This window comes from Eutrigla gurnardus, assembly GCF_963514095.1.
Source record: "Eutrigla gurnardus genome assembly, chromosome: 8".
Classification (NCBI taxonomy): domain Eukaryota; kingdom Metazoa; phylum Chordata; class Actinopteri; order Perciformes; family Triglidae; genus Eutrigla; species Eutrigla gurnardus.
The window spans coordinates 14,305,059-14,327,320 of record NC_139922.1 but is presented as its reverse complement, the minus strand read 5'-3'; the positions used below and the strand labels follow the sequence as shown (position 1 = coordinate 14,327,320).

General features: G+C 43.9%; 2 protein-coding genes across 2 annotated transcripts; both read left to right on the top strand.

Annotated features, from left to right (window-relative positions):
* Window positions 1–2,990: 2,990 nt before the first annotated feature.
* Window positions 2,991–10,129, top strand: alx3 (ALX homeobox 3; the record flags this gene model as incomplete). The annotated part of the gene is made up of 5 exons (XM_084014865.1): window positions 2,991–3,137; window positions 4,794–5,097; window positions 8,700–8,974; window positions 9,099–9,224; window positions 9,390–10,129. The coding sequence occupies 5 exons, from the start codon at window positions 2,991–2,993 to the stop codon at window positions 9,735–9,737; spliced, it is 1,200 nt and encodes a 399-aa protein (XP_083870991.1). The 3' UTR covers window positions 9,738–10,129.
* A 2,602-nt stretch (window positions 10,130–12,731) lies between these two features.
* Window positions 12,732–16,883, top strand: rbm15 (RNA binding motif protein 15). Its single transcript, XM_084016107.1, has one exon. It carries the CDS (start codon window positions 12,892–12,894, stop codon window positions 15,439–15,441), a length of 2,550 nt encoding a protein of 849 aa, XP_083872233.1. The 5' UTR covers window positions 12,732–12,891; the 3' UTR covers window positions 15,442–16,883.
* The last annotated feature ends 5,379 nt before the right edge of the window (window positions 16,884–22,262 follow it).

Below are 22,262 nucleotides of genomic sequence, written 5' to 3'. Positions count from 1 at the left end.
AATAATAAAATGCATTCAATATTTAGCAACATGTGCTGGAAGTTAGCAAAAGCAACAGCTAAAAATGTGTTTTAATGTCTTAAATGTCTTTTCCCCGTCTGCTCTGTTACGCATGCGTCACCGCCGGGCCTCGTCAACGGTTGTCGCACATTTAGGGATTATTTATTTTTAGCTGCACACCGGGGCCTTCGGATGCTTCCAGATGGTTCTAGAAGGTTCTGCTAGAAGGTGCACCCGTGTGATTCCTGGAGGCTGTGTGTGTGTGAGGAAGCTGCGCCGGTCTGTCCTTCATTAAGAGCCGGTCCGAGCACAGAGGAATGGACAGAGCTCGTTGCTATGACAACCTAGAAGTTGGTATAGAATGCTTGCTTGTTATTAAGTTTGTACGCATCTATATTTATGCTGGAAAAAGGCAACAAATCAAAGTGAATTGGCTGTTGTCAGCCTTGAATGGTAATCATTTCTTGGATTTTCCACCAATTTCTAAAAACTACAGAAAAAAGCAGCACACAACGTGGATAGCAGAAAAAAAAAACCTTTGTGATGATTCATCAAAAACTGTCCAAAAATGTAATAATGCTGAAGCAAATTTTTATCCAGTCAAACATCCTAGGCTTAATTGAGGAACTTAAGCCCAATATGTCACAAATATAGCAGGCTGGTGAAATAAGCAGAGCAGTGTGGACATATTATAAGTACCAGTAAAACAAAACCTGAATGCCATCTATTGTGAGATTTATGGGCCTTCCTTACAGATCCGTACCTGCTCCTCTGGTGGGTCTCGGGCGGCTGTGGATCCTGACTTGCTGCTGACACTCAGAGGGCTCCGGTGAGCTCCAGTGGGTTCCAGTGCACCGCGACGCCTCGTACAAGGTCAGACAGAGGACAGCAACCCCACTTCCCATTTCCCTTTCGAAGAAGAAAAAAAAAAAAAAAAAAACTCAACCCCCATTGCCACAGCAGACCGGCTCAGCCTCCCAGAATGCACCTCTCCAGCCGACTGACCCCCGGGGTCGGCGGCTGTCAATCACGTCCTCAGCTGGCTCTGCAGCTTCTGGACATAGACTAGAGATTGTGAGGGAGGCCTCCGAGAGGAGCCCTGGCTCTGCATATGGGATCATCTCTGTGCATTCATGGCGGGTAATTCAATTAGCTGTCCTTCTCCTATTCTAATGCAAACCTCAGGTTGAATCGCCACCCTGTACGTGAGAGGAAAAGCCCCAGGCAGCGATAGCCAGACAAAGACGGCCCAGCTTGTAGGACAGAGTCGTACTTCATTCTAGCTGGCCGTCTCTCTGCTGCGTCGTAACTTCTCCATCTACGTGCTGTTGGAGGATCACACAGGTTGTCCCTGCAAAAAGGTCAGCCCTTTGTTTACTCTCTGCACACATGACAGATATTATTCACAAACACCAAACTATCATAAAAACATCAAAGTAGGAAAGTAAACAATGTCAAAAGAATAGTGCCCGATCACTTACTTTGATTATAGTTGTTTCTGTGCAGGTTGGTGAGTGTGTGTGTGTGTGTGTGTGTGGAGAGGATGTAAGGTGTAACAGGGTATGACAAAGCCCTGCAGTCTGACAGGCAGGCGGAGGGGATGTAGCAGAGGGAGGGGTGGAAGTGGCTCTTTAGCCTGCAGGGCCGCGGGGTGCACGGCGAGAGTGCGGGGTCACCTTTATCCACGCTGGTTGTGCCCGAAGCCCAGAGACAGCTGGGGGAGACCTGGGACTCCCAACAGGCTGAACTGATTTCCTGAGCAGGGTCATGCCCAGGACAGACTCAGAGGACAAGGGTTTAGGACCGCGGGGGAGCGGTGAGCTGAGCCCGGTCGCGGCCTGGAACGGCGAGTTGATGCTGTTTTTCCTCTGCCATTCCCGTGCTCTTAACCACCACATCTTTCCCCGTGAGTGGGTGAAGTAAAGAAGGAAAAAAAAGCACACATCTCCCGTCTGAGGTCACGTAGTGTGCTTATTTTATAAAGGACAATGCTCTGTGAAAGTTGGACTTTTTGGGGGTGCATAAACGGACACCCCTCCAAGTATAATTAAACAAACCACAGCTCACAGACGTCCTCACAGACCCGTCGGAGGCTTTGATTACACAGCAAATAACATATCCATAATCTGCTACATCTTAAGCTCTCTTGATGTACTATTCATATAAACACTGTTACCTGCGGCGTCTCTGAGATCATAGACGCAGACGTTCTTCCTCTTGCCCGCATTTCTGGAATGCATTTACTCAGCTGGGTTTGTGCTCCGCTGCCTTCGGGCTACAGAGGACATGCTTGTCACGAGATTTGAGAAACGGATCCGTGTCCCCCCAGTGTGTACATCTTAAAAACAACAAAAAAAAAAGTATACTCCCCCTCCTCTAACAGAATTATGAGATGTTTTTGTTTTTTTAATGGTGGTCAGCCAGACAGTTTGATAGATGCTGGCAACTACATGTAGGCTGACGTTTATGGGGATGAATACACTGGAGAGTGTTGGGTGGTCAAAGGTGGCATTGTGGTTGTGATTAACATGACAGCGAGGCCCTTTTCTTAGGCCTCATACGCTCCACTGACTCAAACATGTTAATCTAAGTCATGTTACACATAAATGTCATTAGGCCTTATATCTAAGGTCACTAATCATTTTAAACTTGAAGGAGCTCTTCCTTTTGCCATGCAAGCGGCCACGTCTTTGCAATTTGTGATGAAGGACTGGGGGTTTTCCTTTAACGAGCCTCCTGGTGACTAGAAGAACAAAGTTAGAAGATACATTATCATTAGAATTAAATCATGTTTGTTTGCACTTTTCTCTATTTGTCAATGACATTCTGAACTTTTCACTAATAACAAATCAGGACTCTGAGCTAGCCATCACTCACATGTCATCACAGCTCCATATTTTCGTTGCACAGCTTCTTTTTTTCCCTCCTTTTCTTCTGAGACTTGGATCTGCAACATGCACTGTGGACACTTTGATATTTCAGAGCTCAAAATGGAATCAAATGGGGCTTATGAGGCCTGTCGGCCCAAATGGACGTCATGTTTACACACTTGTCCGTCAGCTGAGCAGCGAGCGGCCTCAGGTATCCGGAGAGATGGCGAGATGTCCCCAAAAGCCGCAGTGGCGCGTTTGAACGCGGTAAGTGCACTGTGTTTAGATGGAGTCTAGATCCGAGATAACATGTCAGTATCTGAAGCGGGTTTTATATATATATGTCTCTCTTGAGCTGCGTTGGTTAAATGAACAACACATTTGCCATTTTTGCGCGCCGTGTCATCGACGAAGCATGTTTTTTTCTGCGTGATTTTTTATTGACTCTTATGAAAACAGTTGTCAAGTAAAAATCACACAGAGATTGGAGAATTACATTAATTAAAACTGTATTTCTGCGAGCAGGAGGGATGTTTTGACATTCGGAACCATTGTTTTGCTGTTTCATTCGGTTCTAAGAGACGTTCAGCATTATTGAGTAAAACCGCAGGAAATCAGCAGCACACGTTAAAGGACATGGCGGAGTGAACTGCACATGTCAGCAGGAACAAAAATACGTTTAATTTCACGTTTAATCCGTTTCTATATGTCGACCTTTGGTTTTCTGGGACGCTGCGTCGCTTTCAAGGTGGTCGATCGAATAATAGTGTTGTTCAAATTGTTTTCCCTCTTTAAATGCGACGAATATTATTTAGATTAAATCCTCCAAAGTGTTTCCTGTAGGACAAATACGAACTGCTATAAGATTGTTTGATGACGCGTCTTCAACGAAATTATTTCCTTTAGCCGATTCTGTTAAAAAACGAAGGCATCGAAAATAATCGACGTATAACGCGGTGGACATTTAAATACACTCTCAATATGCTGTTTACAGTAATTATCATATTTAATAATTGCATATGGCTTTGTGTCCAATGTTTTATGCAAATGAGTTTGACTTCCACATGCTTTGTAATTGCATTAGAATATCTAATATAAGCCTCTTTTTTCAAATGCTCAGGAATTCACAACAGTGGATTTAGTCATTTGTGACACGTAGGCTGCTTCCCTTTGGTTGTTGAGCGGGAGAAGGATAGCAGCAAAATAATGCATCGAAACCTAAAACCTATGAGCTGTTAGATAGGTGGAACTATGAATTATGCTTCTAACTGCTTATGAAAAGGAAGAAAGTCTAACAGAGAATGTGAAAAGAAAATATTAGGCCCAATTTTGACAAACATAACAGAAATAAGACAAACTAAAGTAAAATGAAACGAACGTGAACAAAAGTTAAAGAAAGAATGAAACAAACATCATGACCATCAATATGGAAACGTGTGTTTTTATTCGGCCAGTTTGCATGTGTGTGGGTGTGCGTGTGTGTGTGCGCGCGTGTGTGTGCGCGCGCGTGTGTTTCTGCCTCTCCTGTCCTGCTTGATTTACTGATTAGGCCCATAACAATATATGAAATAGGAATAAAATGGTTAATTGGAGGGACAGAAACCGCACGTGATTGAATTTTTGGCGGATTATATCGACTGCTGGATGCTGTAATAGACACCACACACACACAAACACAGACACACGCACACACACACGCACGCACGCACGCACGCACGCACTCACGCACTCCAACCCCGGTTTCACGGGTCTTTGTTTCTGATCTGTTAAATCCCACCCACTTGACATGAACACAGAAGAGAGAGGGAGAAAAAAAGCGTGTCACTCAGGCGCCCACACTATCAGCGGCCAGTCGCTGTTGTCTATGCTGCCTGCTGGAGCCGTGAGATGGAGACGGAGACGTGTTTGCCTTTCTCTTCGCAGACCAGCAGGAGGACGCCGGAGCCCTCCCCGAGACTGGAGCACGGCGGCTCCGGCACCTTCCACCCCTGCGACGAGCTGCAGAAGCCGTCGCACCATCCTCCCCCTCTCCCTCACCGCCTCGGCCTGCGCGGGGACCTGTACGCCGCCATGGGGAGGTTTGGCGACGCCGCGGCGGACTTTACGCACGGCGCCAACTCGCCCGCCTCACCGTCCAAACACAGCAAGTACCTGGAGAGTATAAACCAGGACCCGAAGGGCACGGCGATGAGCGGCAAGCCGTCGTTTTACGACAGCAACTCGGAAGGTGAGTTAGAAAGAACTTCATGTGTTACAAATAGAAAAGACGTTAAAAAAAAAACGGCAACTAATTGATCCATAAAAGCCGGAGATCTTTACAGCTTTGTCTAATTGGAAGCAACATCTCGGCTTTTTAAAGTTTTTTTTTCTGAACTATCTTTATTATTGCTTGACAATACACTTGATTTTGCTAAGTGATATACTTATCGTGTAATTTAAAATACATATTTATTTATAGTATTTATTTTCCAAAGTGGCTTTACACTTAAATCTATTAGCATATTTGAATAAAACGAAATAATGCACAGGATAGACAGCTGTTAAAAATGGATGAATGGAAGCATAAAATAATAACTCCATCCCTAGAAAAACATTTAAAAAAATTAAATGATGAAATCGAGTGAATCCGTTTTCCAGTAGGCCTACACCATCGTTCTTGCAGTTTGCAGATTTAGTAAATTGAATTTAAACTCCTAATTTTACCAAAGTGTTAATTGATTTTTACTATGTAAATTAAAGCGTGCTTGTGATAAACATGTCAACAAGTTTCCTTTCACTTGAAAGGTTGATGTAAAGTGCGAGAGGTTAAAGGTGAGCCAGCAAGTTGGGTGTGTCATTAGGCTGCTTGTCGGCCATCAGCCTCCTAATGTCTCCGTATTTTAGTCCTTTGCACTCTTGTTAAAATGTGTCCTTGCCTCTGTGTGTGTGTTTGTAATGTGAAACACATCAGAATGGAGTTTGTGCTCAGAGGCTGTCAGACGTAATAGCCTGTAAATGTCCATCTTGGGAAGAAAAGTAACAAGTGTGTATGTTGAACCGAAGCCTGGAGAAAACGATGTGGTCTCTCCCTTTTATTTATTGGTGTTGATGATTCTGCAAAGCAGTGGAGGATATGAGTGCTGATAAGGTCTTTGTGATATCTGTGTCTAGAATAATATACAACCGCTTGATTCATGTTACGACTCAAGACAAATAGACTTTATTTCACAATTAGTTGTGATAACCAGATCGGCTGTCCTGTTTGAATGTGGACTTTTATTAGTTTTCTTTTAAATTGGTTTTAAATAAGAGCAGGCTTGTGTGGTTTTCCCAATCCCTCTGTCGCAAACATACACACACACACACACACACACACACACACACACACACACACACACACTCTTGTGCAATGACAATTCTTCATTGCTAGTTTAATTAATTTTATAATTTGCTGAAAGTCAGGAGGCCTTGCATGCATGTAGAATAGATACCGTGTGTGTGTGTGTGTGTGTGTGTTCATTTGTGTGTTTTTGAGTTCGGCTTCAAAGGCAGACTGGTCTTCCTGTTTTGTCTACAGTGGGAAGAAGGTTTATTGATGGTGGGACCGGCTGACGAATTTAAAACCCTTCAACCAGCTTCACGCTTTGAATTGTTGATTCAGTTTGTGTTTTTTTGATCAATTCTTGCAATTGTAATATAGAATCATCAACATTTGAATAATGGATTAGTTGATTTTTTCGGAAATTATTTCACAATAAATTGCTTGATTTTTATAATGAAGGCTTACATTTTTCCAACTAAAAGGCCCAACAGTTTTCTCACTATTTTTAAATAAAAGGTGCTCCGCATGTCAAAATGTCTCATTAGGGAGATTTAATGCTTGAATATCTCTGTGGCTGTATTGCTAAATTATATTTTTTATGATCTTCCCATGTACATTTGTTTTTTTATTTCTATATGAACGGCATATGCACCTCAAAATGTCCCTGATGAAATGTATGTATGGACACAATGCATTTCATACCTTATTATGATACAAAAATATGTTGCACACGCAAATAAATATAATTTCTCCACAGAGTAGAATAAAATACTTCCTCCCCATTTAAATCCGTTTGTGAACTCCAGTTCACTTAATTTTGTATTGTATTCATTTTTATTATACACATGCATCTTCATAATAACTACAGCGGATAGTTGGATTTATATCTGTTAAAGAAACAGGAAACATATGTTATAAAGACAGAAGTACCGTTTTGCACAAATTGATAACCTTAATGTACAGAGACCTTGAAAAGAAGCAGCTAAACTTTCTAACACGACTATGTCAGTGTATGAGTATTATCCCCACGCTCACAGCATGATATTCCTATGTACATTTTGAATGTATCCTCTATTTGCCTTTTCCTGCATTTTACACAGGTCTCCTGTTACAGCGGAGGCAAAGCGGATGTGGGTGTTTGACAGGGTAAAAGCTATATACAATGTCCTGCGGCCCCCAGTTTGAAATCTTAACGGAGAACATTTTCAGCCTGAACTGCGGTGTGATCTAATGGACACCAGGAAATTAATATTGCAATGAAAAGTGCTCTCTGTTGGGCCCCATATTGAATTAGGAGAGTAGCAAAGTAATGTCTCGGCTGCCCCCAGTTAGAGAGTGGCTGCAGTCAGACGGAGAGTGATTTTGTTTGGGAGCTCAGGGTTAAACATAATGAACATGGACAACAACATCCAAACACTGCAGGAGGGAACAGCCATTTCCATGGCCTGTTAGCGGGAAGGGAAATAATGCTTTCAGGTTTCCCTTCACCACCGAATGCATTCAAACAAACATGCTTTTTCACATTTACATTTGTCATATAATCGGTTTACTTCCTCTTGATGTGAATCTTTTGAGATGCATTGCAATAGTTACAGTTTCCTGTATATGAATTGATATCTGTTTGGAAAGTTAACCCACACAATTTATTTTCTTTTTTTTTTCCAAATATATCAAATGAAATGTTTTTTTTTTTTTACTTATTGCCCTGTGGGTTTAATTTGAACCACCTCACTGAAAGTTCACTACGGGTTGTCTGAGCTAATCAAGTTAAACTGCTGTTTGGCTGAATTAGTGTTGTTTGTTGCTTTTTCGCCGCCTTTTCTCAGCCTCTTAAATGGTAGTTTGAGATTTGGGACTCAAATGGAGAAGCATATAAAACAAGCAAGAGATTAATGGGTTTTTAGGCAAAATATTTGATGTGATATCCCGTCTGATTTTATTTTTATGTAATGTGTAGAATTATACAGCGTCGGTCATAAAACAACACTTTTTGTCTGGCAGTGAAAATGGGAGTGGTTGGCCATTCAGTTGTTTGCTCTGCTGCCTCACACGTATCATTTGATTTTGCAGTCCTGCCTTTTTTTGTGCACAAACGGTGTGTTTCTCATCCTCATATTAGTTGGGTAAGTTAGCTGTAGGAATGTAAAAGGCTGCGGATTTTTCGCTACATTTCTCATGGTCCTGTTTTTTCTGCAACCCTACAAAACCTTTATTTAACCAAATCATTAAAATATTTTTTCCTAGCCAAAAGCAGGCAGCAATAACAATGTGTTCCAGACCAAGTAAAACAAATTACACAAAGTATTTAACAGAGGATCATAATTAAAAAAGACTCAAATCGGAATGTTGATGATTGCCAAATCTTAAATAAAATCAGCACCCTTAAAAATAATTGGCACCTTAAAAACATTATAATGGCTGTCTGATACCACAAAATTAACTGACAATATAAAAATGTTCATGACCATTATTATTCGACATATATGAATCTGACTCCCCGTTTGTCTGTGTGTTCTCTTGTGTCTCAGTCAGAGAGAAAGGACCTCCCAAGGTCATGGGCTATCCGGGCATCGGCACAGACTGTTGTGGCAAGCTGAAAGAGACGGGCGGCGGCTTGCAGGGGGACTCCATCGCCGACTCCATCGACTTATCGGGCAAGAACAAGAAACGGCGTAATCGCACCACCTTCAGCACCTTTCAGCTGGAGGAGCTGGAGAAGGTGTTCCAGAAGACACACTACCCGGATGTGTACGCCCGGGAGCAGCTGGCCCTGAGGACTGAGCTCACCGAGGCTCGGGTTCAGGTGTGTCTAAACGTTTTAGCGTTTTTTGTTGTTGTTTTTTTTAATCACAATAAGCCAAAAGAGAGTTTATGACCTGAACAAGACCTGACATATTCCCGTCGTTCTATGTTTTTGTATTTGAAAGGTTTGGTTCCAGAATCGGAGAGCCAAGTGGAGGAAACGCGAACGCTACGGAAAGATCCAGGAAGTCCGCAACCACTTTGCTGCTACATACGATATCTCTCTTCTCCCCCGCCATGACACATACCAGGTAGGCCTCTCACGTGACATACAAGCTGTAGTGGAAGCGGTTTAAATTATTGATCCTGCTGTGAGGACTTTCTAAGCTCTGTCTGACCTTTGTACGTATGAAGAATTTCCATGTTCACTCCAGCTAATTCCAAATGTGCCGTTTCCTAAATCTCTCCCTGTCCAGATGCAGGGCAACCTGTGGCCTGGTGCAGCGTCGGGGGGAGGCGGCGGTTCAGGTGCCGGCTGCGTCCTCGGAGCGGACTCCATCCCCTCGTCCTGCATGAGTCCGTACCCTCACCCCCACGGCAATCTGCAGGGCTTCATGGGCATGCCGGCCTCCCCCGGCCATCCCCACCACCACCACCCGCCTCACCATCCGGGCATCAACGGCCTCTATTCACTCCACAGCTTCCCAGGAGGCCTCGGGCCCCCTTCCATGGAGGGCCCCGAGACCGACTACAAGCCGACGGGCCTTGTGGCGCTGCGGATGAAAGCCAAAGAGCCGGGCAGCATTCTCTCCTGGCCAACATGACCACAACAGTGCCAGCTCCCCATTATGCACTGACTGAGCCAAAGCATATTACATTCCTGACCCGTACACATTCCCCTATATACGCACCAAACCTCAGCATATGACTCAAATAATTCATCGTAACATTTATGTAAGCCAACTTGGGAGACTTTTCACAGTTCACAAGATCTCGGAATATGAATCTCATGAACACTGAAGGCGACTTGAGCTTCTAGCACGAAAAAAACCCCAGTGTATTAATGGGAACTTAAGTGTTTCCAGTTTTAGTTTGATATCGCAATGCTGAGACCAAAGATGACAAATTATTTAAGCATGTAAAAATTGTAATTATCGTATTAATCATTGTTTTTGTCTGTTGTGCTTTATAGTGTGACCATAAATAAAGGCTTCCATATAAATCCTCCGTTTTTTGCAGTAGGAACCTATTTGGGTGGAAAAGAGATCAAGAGAACAAAAAACAACCTCAGCCAGAATTATTTTAGGCGTGATTCTTAGAAAAACCATCCCAAAAGTCTGTGTCACATATTTAACCGAGAACCTGTTTGTGAGGCCAAAATGCTCCACTGTGCTGCGGTCACCACTAACACGAAGCCTTCGGGGCCGGGCTTCTTTGTGTTTCGGGGAAGTGCACGGGGAGGCCGTGCACGTGCAGCATACTTGGTCTCGCTTCAAGCAAGCCTTCGGGTGGCACCTCATGCATCAGGGGCGAGTGGCAGGTTCATTAATGGAGAGCAAACTGAGCGACCACACTCCACCGTCCGTGATAAAGTAAAGAGCCTCCCACAGAAGGATGGCTTCACATTGAGCCGTTTCTCATTCACATCTGGCGCCGGTGGTAACCCCCGACAACCTGAGTAATGGCTCACAGTTTAATAGAAGAAACTGGAGTGTGTTTTGTTTAGTGATATTATCCACTGAAGCCAGTGGATCTGCTTTCATTTATAGGAACGTATGAATTCACGTGTTGTCTTCTCCAAGAAGAACATGACATAAATATATCCCTAATGCCTTGTTGTGCTTTACCCTAAACAACTTCATTGCCAAGGAAACACTGAATTGTATGGCACTATCCCATCTGGTGTGAATTACTAAATGCCAATATATTCATGTCAGATGTGCAAAAGAACTGAGAACGGCTCTTTAATTGAGAAAAAAAAAGAAAAGAAAGTTCTACTGGTGGACAAGCTCCACTTACTGGTTCAGGGGGGCCAACGCTGGCTCTCCTTCGCTGGCTCCACATGGCAGCCGTGCTGGGGCAGATCAGCGGCCGTTCCCTCGGTCTGTGCCGGGGTTTCGCGTGAGCCACCGACATGTGGTTCCAATAGAAGAACGAACAAACCCATCAGAAACACTTTCCACACCCACAGCTTCAAATTCCAGCCAGGCCCTGGGAGACGGCAGCCCTCGCTGCACTTACATAGTCTCCCTGATTAAATCCCAGATTAAGTGGAGAAGATAAGGAGACCTGTCAGTGGGGATCAGGGATCGGGGAGATGACCATCTCTAGGAAAGCTGAAGAAATAGCAGATGGTGGATCGGTGCTCAATTTTGATATTTATGTTTTAGATAGGGAGCACGTTGATCACATCCATCCGAACAAAAGAGGAAACTCGGGATGGTTGGGGAATTTGATACGTTAACTCTTGAACACAGTCAGGACATGTGTAAAATAATAGCTGACACTTTTTTTTATAAATGCAGTATGGTTTCTCCTACTTTAAAAAAAACAGGACCAAAACTAATCATCTTACAATAGGTGGCCATACATCTTGATTTAGTTGTCATTAGAGCTACAGTGGTGTGGCGTAAGCTTTGATCTGCATTGGCTCAATATATCAGGCTGGGAAGGCCTTACGTGATTTGTCAGAAATGAAATGAAAAATGTTTGAGTTGAGAGTGCATGGTGCTGGGGGCAGTTATTAACTAAGCATCACTTTGTGTGTAAGGGTCATTGGGTGAAGACTGTCACTAGAGTCTGAAAATTACTATTAAAATATCTGATTTAATGCTCATTAAAATCTGTGGCGCTTCCCGCTGGCCACCGTTCTGAGCTTTGATCTCAACAAGATTTATCTGGGCCTTGAAGTGCAGCTATTGTGACACTGCAGATCCGTGTATTTGAAGTAGTGTAACGGCATTAACGTGTCCCCTTATTAAACTAAACAATGTGGCAGCACGGTCAAAAAAGTGTAGCAGAGCAACATTCAACACTGTCTGTCATGAAGTTTGGCTACTTTGAGGCATTTTTCTTAATTTCTTACTTAAACTTTATTTTAAGTTTGGTAGGAAAAGAGTCACACTGAGTAAGGCTAACTGCATTTAATTTATTTATTATGATTATTGGTAGATGGAAACCATGAACTTGGCTAAGTGTTATTTTATTTCAGCGTGATTCAAACAAAAGTTTGAACTGAAAATGGTAAATTTAGGTAAAGGTAAAGATAAATTACAAATAACAGTCGATGTTAAAATGTTATTTTCTTCTTTACAAAAGTCCTAAATTATGACTGGAGCTTGTCAACTTAATATGATAAAATTCACAACGTGTTGATCTGCATCTTTGTCCACTTTCATTTTTAATGTGTGTTCTTGTACAGCTCGAGCTTCTGTTCAAATACTGCCCCCTTGTGGTACTGGGTAGATCTGTTATGTAGAAAGTTTCTGTCCTTAAATCACTTTGTTTCCCCCGTCTGTGAAATCCTAAAATGATTTGTATTGATCATTCAAGATATTCAGTGAGTGTACTGTCATAATAGTACTACTATTAATAATAATAATTACGTAACTCGACGGTGGATGGATCTTTAAATAAATATTTCGTTGTTGTGCAGATTGATAATACAAAGCAAAATATGTGAATTCACCTCGTTACAAGAGTAAAATAATTGTAAAAACCCACATTAATATACATGTACATGTAACGGTTCAGTGGGTGATTGACATGTGCTTCAGAGTTTTCCACCCATTTTTTCAGCCAATCGGGGCGCAGGGGCGGGCCTTCACGTTAATCTTTACAAAATGGCGACTGTTGTTGTTTTGCCGCGGGGGCAGTGAATAAATCCCTTTTTCATTTCAACAATTTTCTGCGCCGATTTGCTGAAAACAGCGACACAAAAGCTCAGGCGTCCCCAGCGTCGGCTCCGTGTGGACTGAAATGAAAGGTAAAGAGCGGTCGCCGATTAAAAAACGCTCCCGGGCCTTGGAAGATATACGAGACCGGGGAGGATGCCATCCGACCAGCAAGAAAATGGGGGCTCTCTCCGTTTCCAGTGGGAGCAATAATGGAAATAGCTCGACCAAAGGCGACGGCAGCTCGACGAGAAGGAGTCTGCTCGGCGAAAAGAGGGACAGAGACTTCGACGGCCACGGTCGGACCGGTAATAACCACAGTTTACAGTCCGCCGCCGCTAGCTCCATCGGCAAAAACCACAACCTGAGCCTGACGCTGGATTTAGCTTCGCCGAGAACCACGTCGCGGGGGGAGCAGCGGGTGCAGCCGCCCAGCACCGAGAGTGAGTACAAAACGCTGAAAATAAGCGACCTCGGCACCCAGCTGAGCGACGAGGACATCGAGGACGGACTCTTCCACGAGTTTAAGAAATTCGGCGACGTGAGCGTTAAGATTAGCCGGAGCAACGACGAGCGGATCGCCTTCGTGAATTTCAGGAAGCCGGAGGACGCGAGAGCCGCGAAGCACGCCAGGGGCCGGCTGGTGCTGTACGACCGGCCGCTGAAGATCGAGGCGGTGTACATCAACCGGAGGAGAAGCCGCTCCCCCGTGGAGAGAGACTTGTACGGGGCGGCTCCGAGCCACAGACATTTGCAGAGACCCCTCTCGCCCACCGGGCTCGGATACAGAGACTACCGGCTGCAGCAGCTGGCCTTGGGCCGGCTTCCCCCTCCCCCGCCGCCCCCTTTACCCAGAGAGCTGGAGCGGGACAGGGAGTTTGCCCTGTTTGAAGCCAGGGCACGCCCAGCCTTCATCGCGGAGCGGGCAGCATTTCGCGAGGAAGATTTTATATCTCCGGAGGATGACCAAAGAGCCAACAGGACGTTGTTTTTAGGCAACCTGGACATAACTGTCACAGAGGCAGACCTGAGGAGAGCTTTTGACCGGTTTGGGGTCATAACTGAAGTGGACATTAAAAGGCCGACACGGGGACAAACCAGCACATATGGATTTCTTAAATTTGAGAATCTTGACATGGCTCACCGTGCTAAGCTTAGTATGTCCGGCAAAATTGTGGGCCACAACCCAATTAAGATAGGTTATGGGAAAGCAACCCCCTCCACACGCCTGTGGGTGGGTGGACTTGGACCCTGGGTTCCCGTAGCAGCCCTGGCAAGAGAGTTTGATCGCTTTGGCACTATAAGGACCATTGACTATAGAAAGGGTGACACGTGGGCCTACATTCAGTATGAAAGTTTAGATGCTGCACAGGCGGCATGCACACACATGAGGGGCTTTCCGCTGGGAGGCCCAGAGAGAAGACTTAGAGTGGACTTTGCTGACACTGAGCATCGTTACCAGCAGCAGTTCCTGCAGCCTCTCCCGATACCACCGTTTGACATGGTGGCCGAGTCGTTTGTCCACCGCGCCACACCTGAACCTCTGAGGGTCAGGGAACGGACTCCACCGCCACTTCATTTCAGGGAGAGAGAGCTCTTCCCCGGAAGTGAGTGGCCCAACCCAGCTATTCGTGATCGGGTACGTGCGTCACCCTTTGAGAATTTGGAGCACTTGGAACGTGAGCGGCGGGCACGAGAGCCCTGGTCTTTGGAACGAGAACTGCAGGGGCGAGAACCTGCTCGCAAGCGTCGCGTGATGGAGGACGGACGGCATATAGACCAATCCCCCGACAGCACAGAGAGAACAGTACGGCGCAGACGCGCCTCTCCAGATGGCAGTCCTGGAGGTAGCAGCAGAGATGGAGGGCGCTTCAGTGATTCAGAGCGCCCTCTGCGGGGCGAGAGACCCTCCCCCGCACGAGAACGCCACGGCAGCCTGGAAAGAGGTGTGGCTGAACGGAGACTCAAAAGCCAGAATCTCTCCGACAAGGGACCATCAAGCAGCAGCTTTTCAGCAGTTGGAGAGCGTAAACGCAAAGCAGCCGATGGCGGTAAGGGGCCGGCCAAGAGAGAACGTTCTGACAGCTCCAAGGGAGGCCAACCCATTAAACCAGATGGGACCAAACTCAGTTTAGCCTGGCACGGTATGCTGCTGCTCAAGAACAGCAACTTCCCAGCCAACATGCACCTGCTGGAGGGTGATCACAACGTGGCCAGCGACCTGCTTGTCGAGGGCACATCAGGGAGGCAGGTGAGCGAGCTAAAGATCACCCAGCGTCTCCGTCTGGACCAGCCCAAGCTCGACGAGGTGTCCCGGCGCATCAAGGTGGCGGGTCCCGGTGGCTACGCCATCCTGTTGGCAGTTCCTGGGGCCACGGAGGATTCATCGTCGTCCGACCCTGCAGCCTCAACTCAGCGGCCGCTCCGCAACCTGGTGTCCTACCTCAACCAAAAACAAGCAGCTGGAGTCATCAGCCTACCTGTTGGAGGAAGCCGAGATAAAGACAACACGGGGGTTCTTCATGCTTTTCCCCCCTGTGATTTCTCCCAGCAGTTCCTGGATTCCTCTGCCAAAGCTTTGGCTAAAAGTGAAGAGGACTATCTGGTCATGATTGTGGTCCGTGGAGCATCCTAAAAAAAAAAAAAAAATCAGAACACAAGTTCAAGCGGTGTTAAAAAAAAAAAAAAAAAAATCTGCTGTATGTCAGTTACTATTGCATGCTGTGTGTTCTGCATTATGGGGTACACTAGTATGGTTCTTCAGTGTTTGTATGTTGCCACGTAATCCACTTAAAGGACAAACAGTGCCCTCCTACAAAACTAAAAGGACGTGTGTTTGAAATTATATTAAACGGTGAATTGCTCACAGTCGTGCGGTAATTCAGTCAGAATACAGTCAAACGGTAAAATACGTGGAGCAGTTCTTGAATACATTTCATTTTTAAGAGGTAACAAGTCATATAGAATAACAATGTTTTGGTTAATTTACAAGTTTAAAAATGTAGCTGTCCAACAACATACTAGATGATTTAGAAATGTACTGAGTAGACACAATAACGCCTCTACTACAATACAACCACAAACAATGGCCTCACGAGGTGCTGTAGAATTGAAGCTACACCTCCCTGACAGTGTTAACAAAGGCTGAAATTTACAAGCTTGAAAGGGTCATGTTTGTGTCTGGGCTATTATACTCAACTGCCTTTGATTGTATAGATCGTATTGTGTCTAGCTCCACTGTAGAGAAGAATCAGAAAAAAAGGCAACTTTTTTTTTTGTATGTTGCAAAGCTTTGAATTACAGTGCAATAATATTTCTATTATAATCACATTTCAAGGGATGTAGACAAAGATGAGCATGCCAAGGTTTTCAGGAAAGGTGTAGTGAATGATTTGGTACTGCAATTACAAAGTTAATCAAGAAAAAGAATCCTGGTAACGTTTTCTAAGGTCGAAGCTCTTCTCACGCGCACCACGCAACATTCACCAGACGACAAGATAGGAAAAAAAAGATTTAAAAGAAAGTTTGGTGAATGGAGTGTGGTGTACTGAAGAAGGGTTAAACGTGATGTGTTGTCATTTTTATGGACGCACACTGGCCTGCATGTGCTCTCAAAGTCGGGGACAAACACTTTGAAGGTCACCAGTCAAAATGTCTCCAGATAAAAACCCGCACATTTGAGTCAAATATGTTGTGAATTCTGTTTTGAAAAATTTACAAATTCTGTTCAGGTTCCTGGTTTGGATTTGAGAGGATCTTTTTTTTTTTTTTATCAATGTGTTCCTCAATATTGGAACACCAAATTGCAAGATAGACAATGAACTCAGTGTGTGTCCACTGGTAAAGCTAAATTGTGATGTCAACTCTATGTGGAATGCTGAACACTAACAGATGTGAGATTTTTTGCCCAGGGAATAGCCCGTAACTCAATAAGCATAGCATAGTAAAGCAAATACTAACATGTTTTTCATATTTCTTACTTCATATTTTATTTTGTGCATCCCCACCTTAGATATGGTTGTGTAATGTGATCTATGAAAAACTACAGTAGTAATGGATAAAAAAGCTTAGAGAGTTTTGTGTTGTTTCATTTATTGCTCTGAAACCAGTAGTATGGTAGTAAGAATAATAATATTCTATTTCAGTAACATGTTCATACAAAGTAACAAAAAAAACCTGCTATTTGCTCAGTAAGTAGGTCTGTGTGATTTTTAAGTTTTTAGAAATACTTCAAAGGTTCATTGTTCATCGTTGAATTTAAGTTTTAGAGGTATAAATTGGACAATATTTTACTTATGCCTGCCAACATGTCCCCCAAGGCCTACTTACTGTACTTTGTTTTGCCATTGTATGTTTATCATGCAATAGTAATTTTCTGAGTTTGGTTTAATATGTATTGAACACATTAATATGTCAGAAAATCGTTATGTGTGAACGCCACACCCATCCAACGTTGGACTCTTGAGGAGACGAGTGCGGAGACGAAAAACCTCCGCAGCGAAGGTGTTTTATGAGTCCTCGCTAATGAGGCAACTCTTAAGTTGTGTATCCCATCTGCACCTGTCGTGACTTCTGTTTTAAATGGAAAATTGAGCAATGTACGCTTTGATGTCATGGGAAAAGGAGAATCCGTAGAGCCCATGCGAAGCTGTTCACATACCTGCGAGTGCGTTTGGGCACTAAATGTGACCGATTATCAATAAATTGTTCATTTGAAGGGAAAATGTTTCTTCGATGGAAGTGAATTGAAGAAACACGCTGCCATACCTTATTGTGTTTCGAAGGAGTTGTCACTTGAAAATTTGTTGCTGCGCACGAGGGAGACAATTTGCAGTTTGTATAGCACCAGTGAAGAGAGACCCCTGTACCTCGGGAGGATCCCTGTTTGCTCACAGGCCGGTTCTGAGTTCCTAAGTTGCCCATCCTAATTTACTCCCCCGTGATCGCTTGTTATACCATCAACGTTTCCCGTTGGCATGTGATCACCTGAACCGGATGGAGGAGCCTCCGCTGCCTCTTGTTTGATGCCAGTTTGCAGCGAGACGCAGCGGCAGACGCATCTGGCGGTGCAGTTCGGGAGTGGAGGGCGGGAGCAGCACATGCCGGCATCCTTCCGCCTTCCTGGCTCATTACGCTAAAGGTCCTCGCGTGCCTTGTTCCGGGTCCTGAGTCGGAGCTGAGGAAATCCCATCACCGGCCGTCACACGCTCCACTCGGGAGATTGTGGGTGACACTGCTCTGAAATTTCCATAGCGTCTACAGTTCAAGCTCTCTCGCTGCAGAGGCCGAGCTGAACCACTGGGGGGATTTTATCTTCATTATTCTTTGCCCAGTTATGATTTGAGTTGACTAAATGTTTGGCTCGGGGAAGAGGATTGGCCCAAACGTCAGCTAGGATTGTTTGCCCCCGTCTTCGTGTTCTCCTCTGATTGAACCCTCTCCGAGGAGACGAGCGAAGACGTGCGTTTGCCGTGCTGAAGCTGCATCCGAGGTCTGCTGCAGCATGGGAATGAAATACCTACAGGCTTTATTGTTTACCCTTTTTTTTGACACTGCTGGAAGGAATCCACACTGCGGACCCCGACTCTCCCTCACATTCTTCTAGGAGACCTGTTTATTTTGCCAGCGCCCTTTTATAAGTTAAAGGCCACTTTACACAGGAAAGAAAGTGTTCCATTTCCTCCGACCCTCCATTTAGACGTGTAGCCTGAAAACAAATGCTGTGTTCTGTGCTGAGAAGGACCCCCTTACTCCGCTAGAGAAACATTGCCATCTCGAGGACCACGGAGCTCCAGGTTTTCCTGTCACAGTCTACCTGACAAATCACACTCATGCACACCAGACACCCCGGACAGAGCTGGTATCACTGTGCCACTGCTGTATAGAAACGTCACCAGGGTGAGTAAGGAGAGAGAGAGAGCGCTGTCTGCCAGGTCTGTGTCGGTGGCAGCAGTGGTAAGTATAACGTGTCAAAACCACATGCTTTACAATAACAGATGCAGTATGGCACACTAGCTTTCAGTCAACGCCATTACTGAGGTTATTCCCACTGATGGCATTAATCCAGTTGTGTATGATAACAGGACATTTTTACTGCCCACAATAGTGCAGGTCAGCAGCTTGAGAAGTAATCATAATGATGGATTGTATTGAATAGTCAACATTTTCACAACTGAATGTATACCCTTATATGATAATATACTGTAGTCATGCAGAGGTGTTTGTTTAAAGTCGTTGCAAAATGTATGTAAAAGGTTGGAAATTACAACTAAGCTTCTGCTGCTGATGTAAATCCAAATGGGAGATTAAAAAAGGGGAAGAAGTAGCCAGAAGCTTCAGGAAAGGTTAATAAGATCTATTATTTGGGCTGGGCTGTACAGTAGTGCAGTAGTCGGCATTGTCGCCTTACAGAAAGAGGGTTCGGGTTCCTTCTGTGTGGAGTTTGCATGTTCTCCCCGTGTAAGCGTGGGTTCTCTCCGGGTTCTCCGGCTTCCTCCCACAGTCCAAAGACATGCAGGATGGGGATAGGTTCATTGATGACTCTAAATGTCCCGTAGGTGTGAATGTGAGTGTGAATGGTTGTCTGTCTCTACATGTCAGCCCTGTGATGGACTGGTTACCTGTCCAGGGTGAACCCTGCCTTCACCCAATGACAGCTGGGATCAGCTCCAGCCCCCCCGCGACCCTTAATGGGATATGCGGTGATTGATGATGGATGGATGGATTATTTGTTCTATGAGGCATCGCCTTGGTTATAAAGGCGTAATTGTTTCACAGCAGCCCAAGAAACGGCTTCAAGCGACTCTTTTCTCTATTCTCTGATCCTGCAAAAGGAAACTCTTTTGACATTATATCTTGTTCAAAGCTTCAATATAAGTATCAGCTAGAGAACTGTCATTCAAAGCTCTTTTGCAAATTTGTTATACTTCTACAGTGTCAAACCAGAACCAGAGAAATATACAATTAGATACTCACTTATCAATATATAAAAAGCAGCAATACATCGCTTGGAAAGGTGTTTGTTTAGTGACAAAATCTTCAGTGTTATATTTTACCTTATTGATACAAGGAATTCTTCAATTTCATCACATTTTAAAATCAATTGATCCTGGATCTATTTCTGGATAAATCAAGGTTTTCAGACTCCGGTCAATGTGTCACCATATTTCCAGATAAGGGTTGTTACCCATAATCCTTTGTAAAGGTACCAAATAAGTAAGTAGGTAAGAAGTAAGTAAGAAATCTCAACATTCTGTGAAACTAGTGCACAATATGGCATTGTACAATCACCTCAGTTCCACTCACGTCATGTTATAATATTTCCTCATGTAGTACTGTTAGGATCAACTGATTTACTTCTAGACAAACAGTAACACACTGGATTTATTGCAGTGCAGTTCAAGAAGTATAAAACACTCACTTGGCTGTTGTTTCCATCAGTATTTCAGTTTCTTAAAAAAAGTGTAAACTTGCACTAACAAGCATTTACAAATAATCTACACTGTAAACTGCTGACAAGATTAAAGATGTTTGTGTGTTTCCTATCCAGAGTTTCACGGGACAGCGGCCGTTGCATCACTTTGTTTCCAGACGGCCAGTAAACGCACCACCAGGTTTCATCAACTGTAAGTAACCTGTTTGTCTCCATTAACAGTATGAAAGACATTTTTTAGAAGAATGAAACCAACGATGAAAATTAATGTAATATAAAGTCAATCATTTTTGTTTATTTGTGTCAGTGTGTGTGGAAAAAAAAATAAAACATGGTAAAAGATGTTGCAGCTTGTGTGTTTTCCTTCATAGATAGAAATGGACGTCAGTGCATTTATTGTCTGAATCACACACAAACAGACTTGAGTCACATGTCAGTTTATTACAGCTGACTGCGCACTGTTACAAGGCTTAAAAATGAACTCCAAGGAAGCACTTGGATATCTATGATTGGTTAAGCATATTTTCTAAACTAAACGGTTCACACATCCAGGAGACAGAGTAATGACAAAACAGTGTTTTACCCACAAACTCATTTACTGCACACAAAAAAAAACATTAAATCAAAGAGTGGTGTTTAAGACTTCACTAAAGGGACATAAAAATGACATCGCTCAAACATACAGTTCCTTAAAATATAGCTATCAAGTCAAATTATCCCAACCAAAATCTACTTAAAGCATCAAATACATTTCATGAAAGATTTCTTATGGTACAAAATATTCAGTGGCCCTCAATCACAAAAGCATACTGGTGGTGAATGCAACTCGTGAGCCAAAAGAGCTTTTGTGCATGACTGTCATTATTGAAACAATACAAAGGGCCTTGCTCAGTATTGTGAAAGTGAGATGAGGGGGAATAATTTGGTACTAATTGAGACAGCATTCTTCGAGTAGTGGCTCTCCTCTGCCACAAGAGGGCGACGTAACAAAACATCCATCACTGGATCGTGGGCCGCCCTCAATTAAGACTTGGAAATGACTGAATAATGGCTGATCATGGTGGTTAAATGCTATAAATGGTAAAATTGTTTTAGTAATAATAAGCTTCAAGTTGTAGGTTTCTAATGTGTCTTTGGCTGACATCACAGGAGAGTTAGTAAAGATACAATACAGTACCTTGTAAGGCAAACAGTGGTGAAAAACAAGCAATTCACAGAACCCCCCCCCACCCCCACACCACCAAATGTCTACTACATTAAAAAAAAAAGATTCAACATCCAACAGACTCCCATTTACAAACACAATATACTTATAAATCGCATTACCATTAGTTGGCTGCCTGCAGGCACTGTAAAGGCTGGAGTGGACAACAGTTTCCTACCAGTCCAGTTTATATGGGCAACATCAGCAAACGTCTCTCTAACGCAGTTGCTCGTAGACTTACAGACATACGAGGTTGACAAAATGACACTTAATCATACACAATGACACAGAAAACCCTGCTTTTCGGCGGAGCTCATAAACAGTCCGATTGTGATCAACATATTTAGGAAACAGGCTTTTTCTTTCAGGAGTTGGTATTGTTTCTACAGATAAAACAATGTGCAGGTGAGCTGTCGATGGACAGCGATCTCTCTCTCTCTCTGTACTTGCATAGAGCGGCTCTGGAACAGACGTGGCTGCTTTCAAAGGGAGTCAGTTTCTAGTTTTGTTGTATTGTAGAATTTAAAATAGTCGCGGCTGAGATTGAAAACCAAAAAACTACAAAAAGATTTTAGAAAGAAAATGAAGTGCTTGCACTCAAGACTAGATGTGCAAACAATGTAAACAGGTGTGATTGAACAAGCGGCTGTTGAAGAGCTACTTTGAATTGTCATTTAAAAGTGTAGGCGCTGAAAGGATCTGAGGTGTGAAGATTCAAGTCACCGGCACAATCCACACAAATGATAACTTCTGAAAAGTTTAAACATCAACCGCGGATCCCACAAAAGTCTATGAGAGGTATGAAATAACTGAATTAATG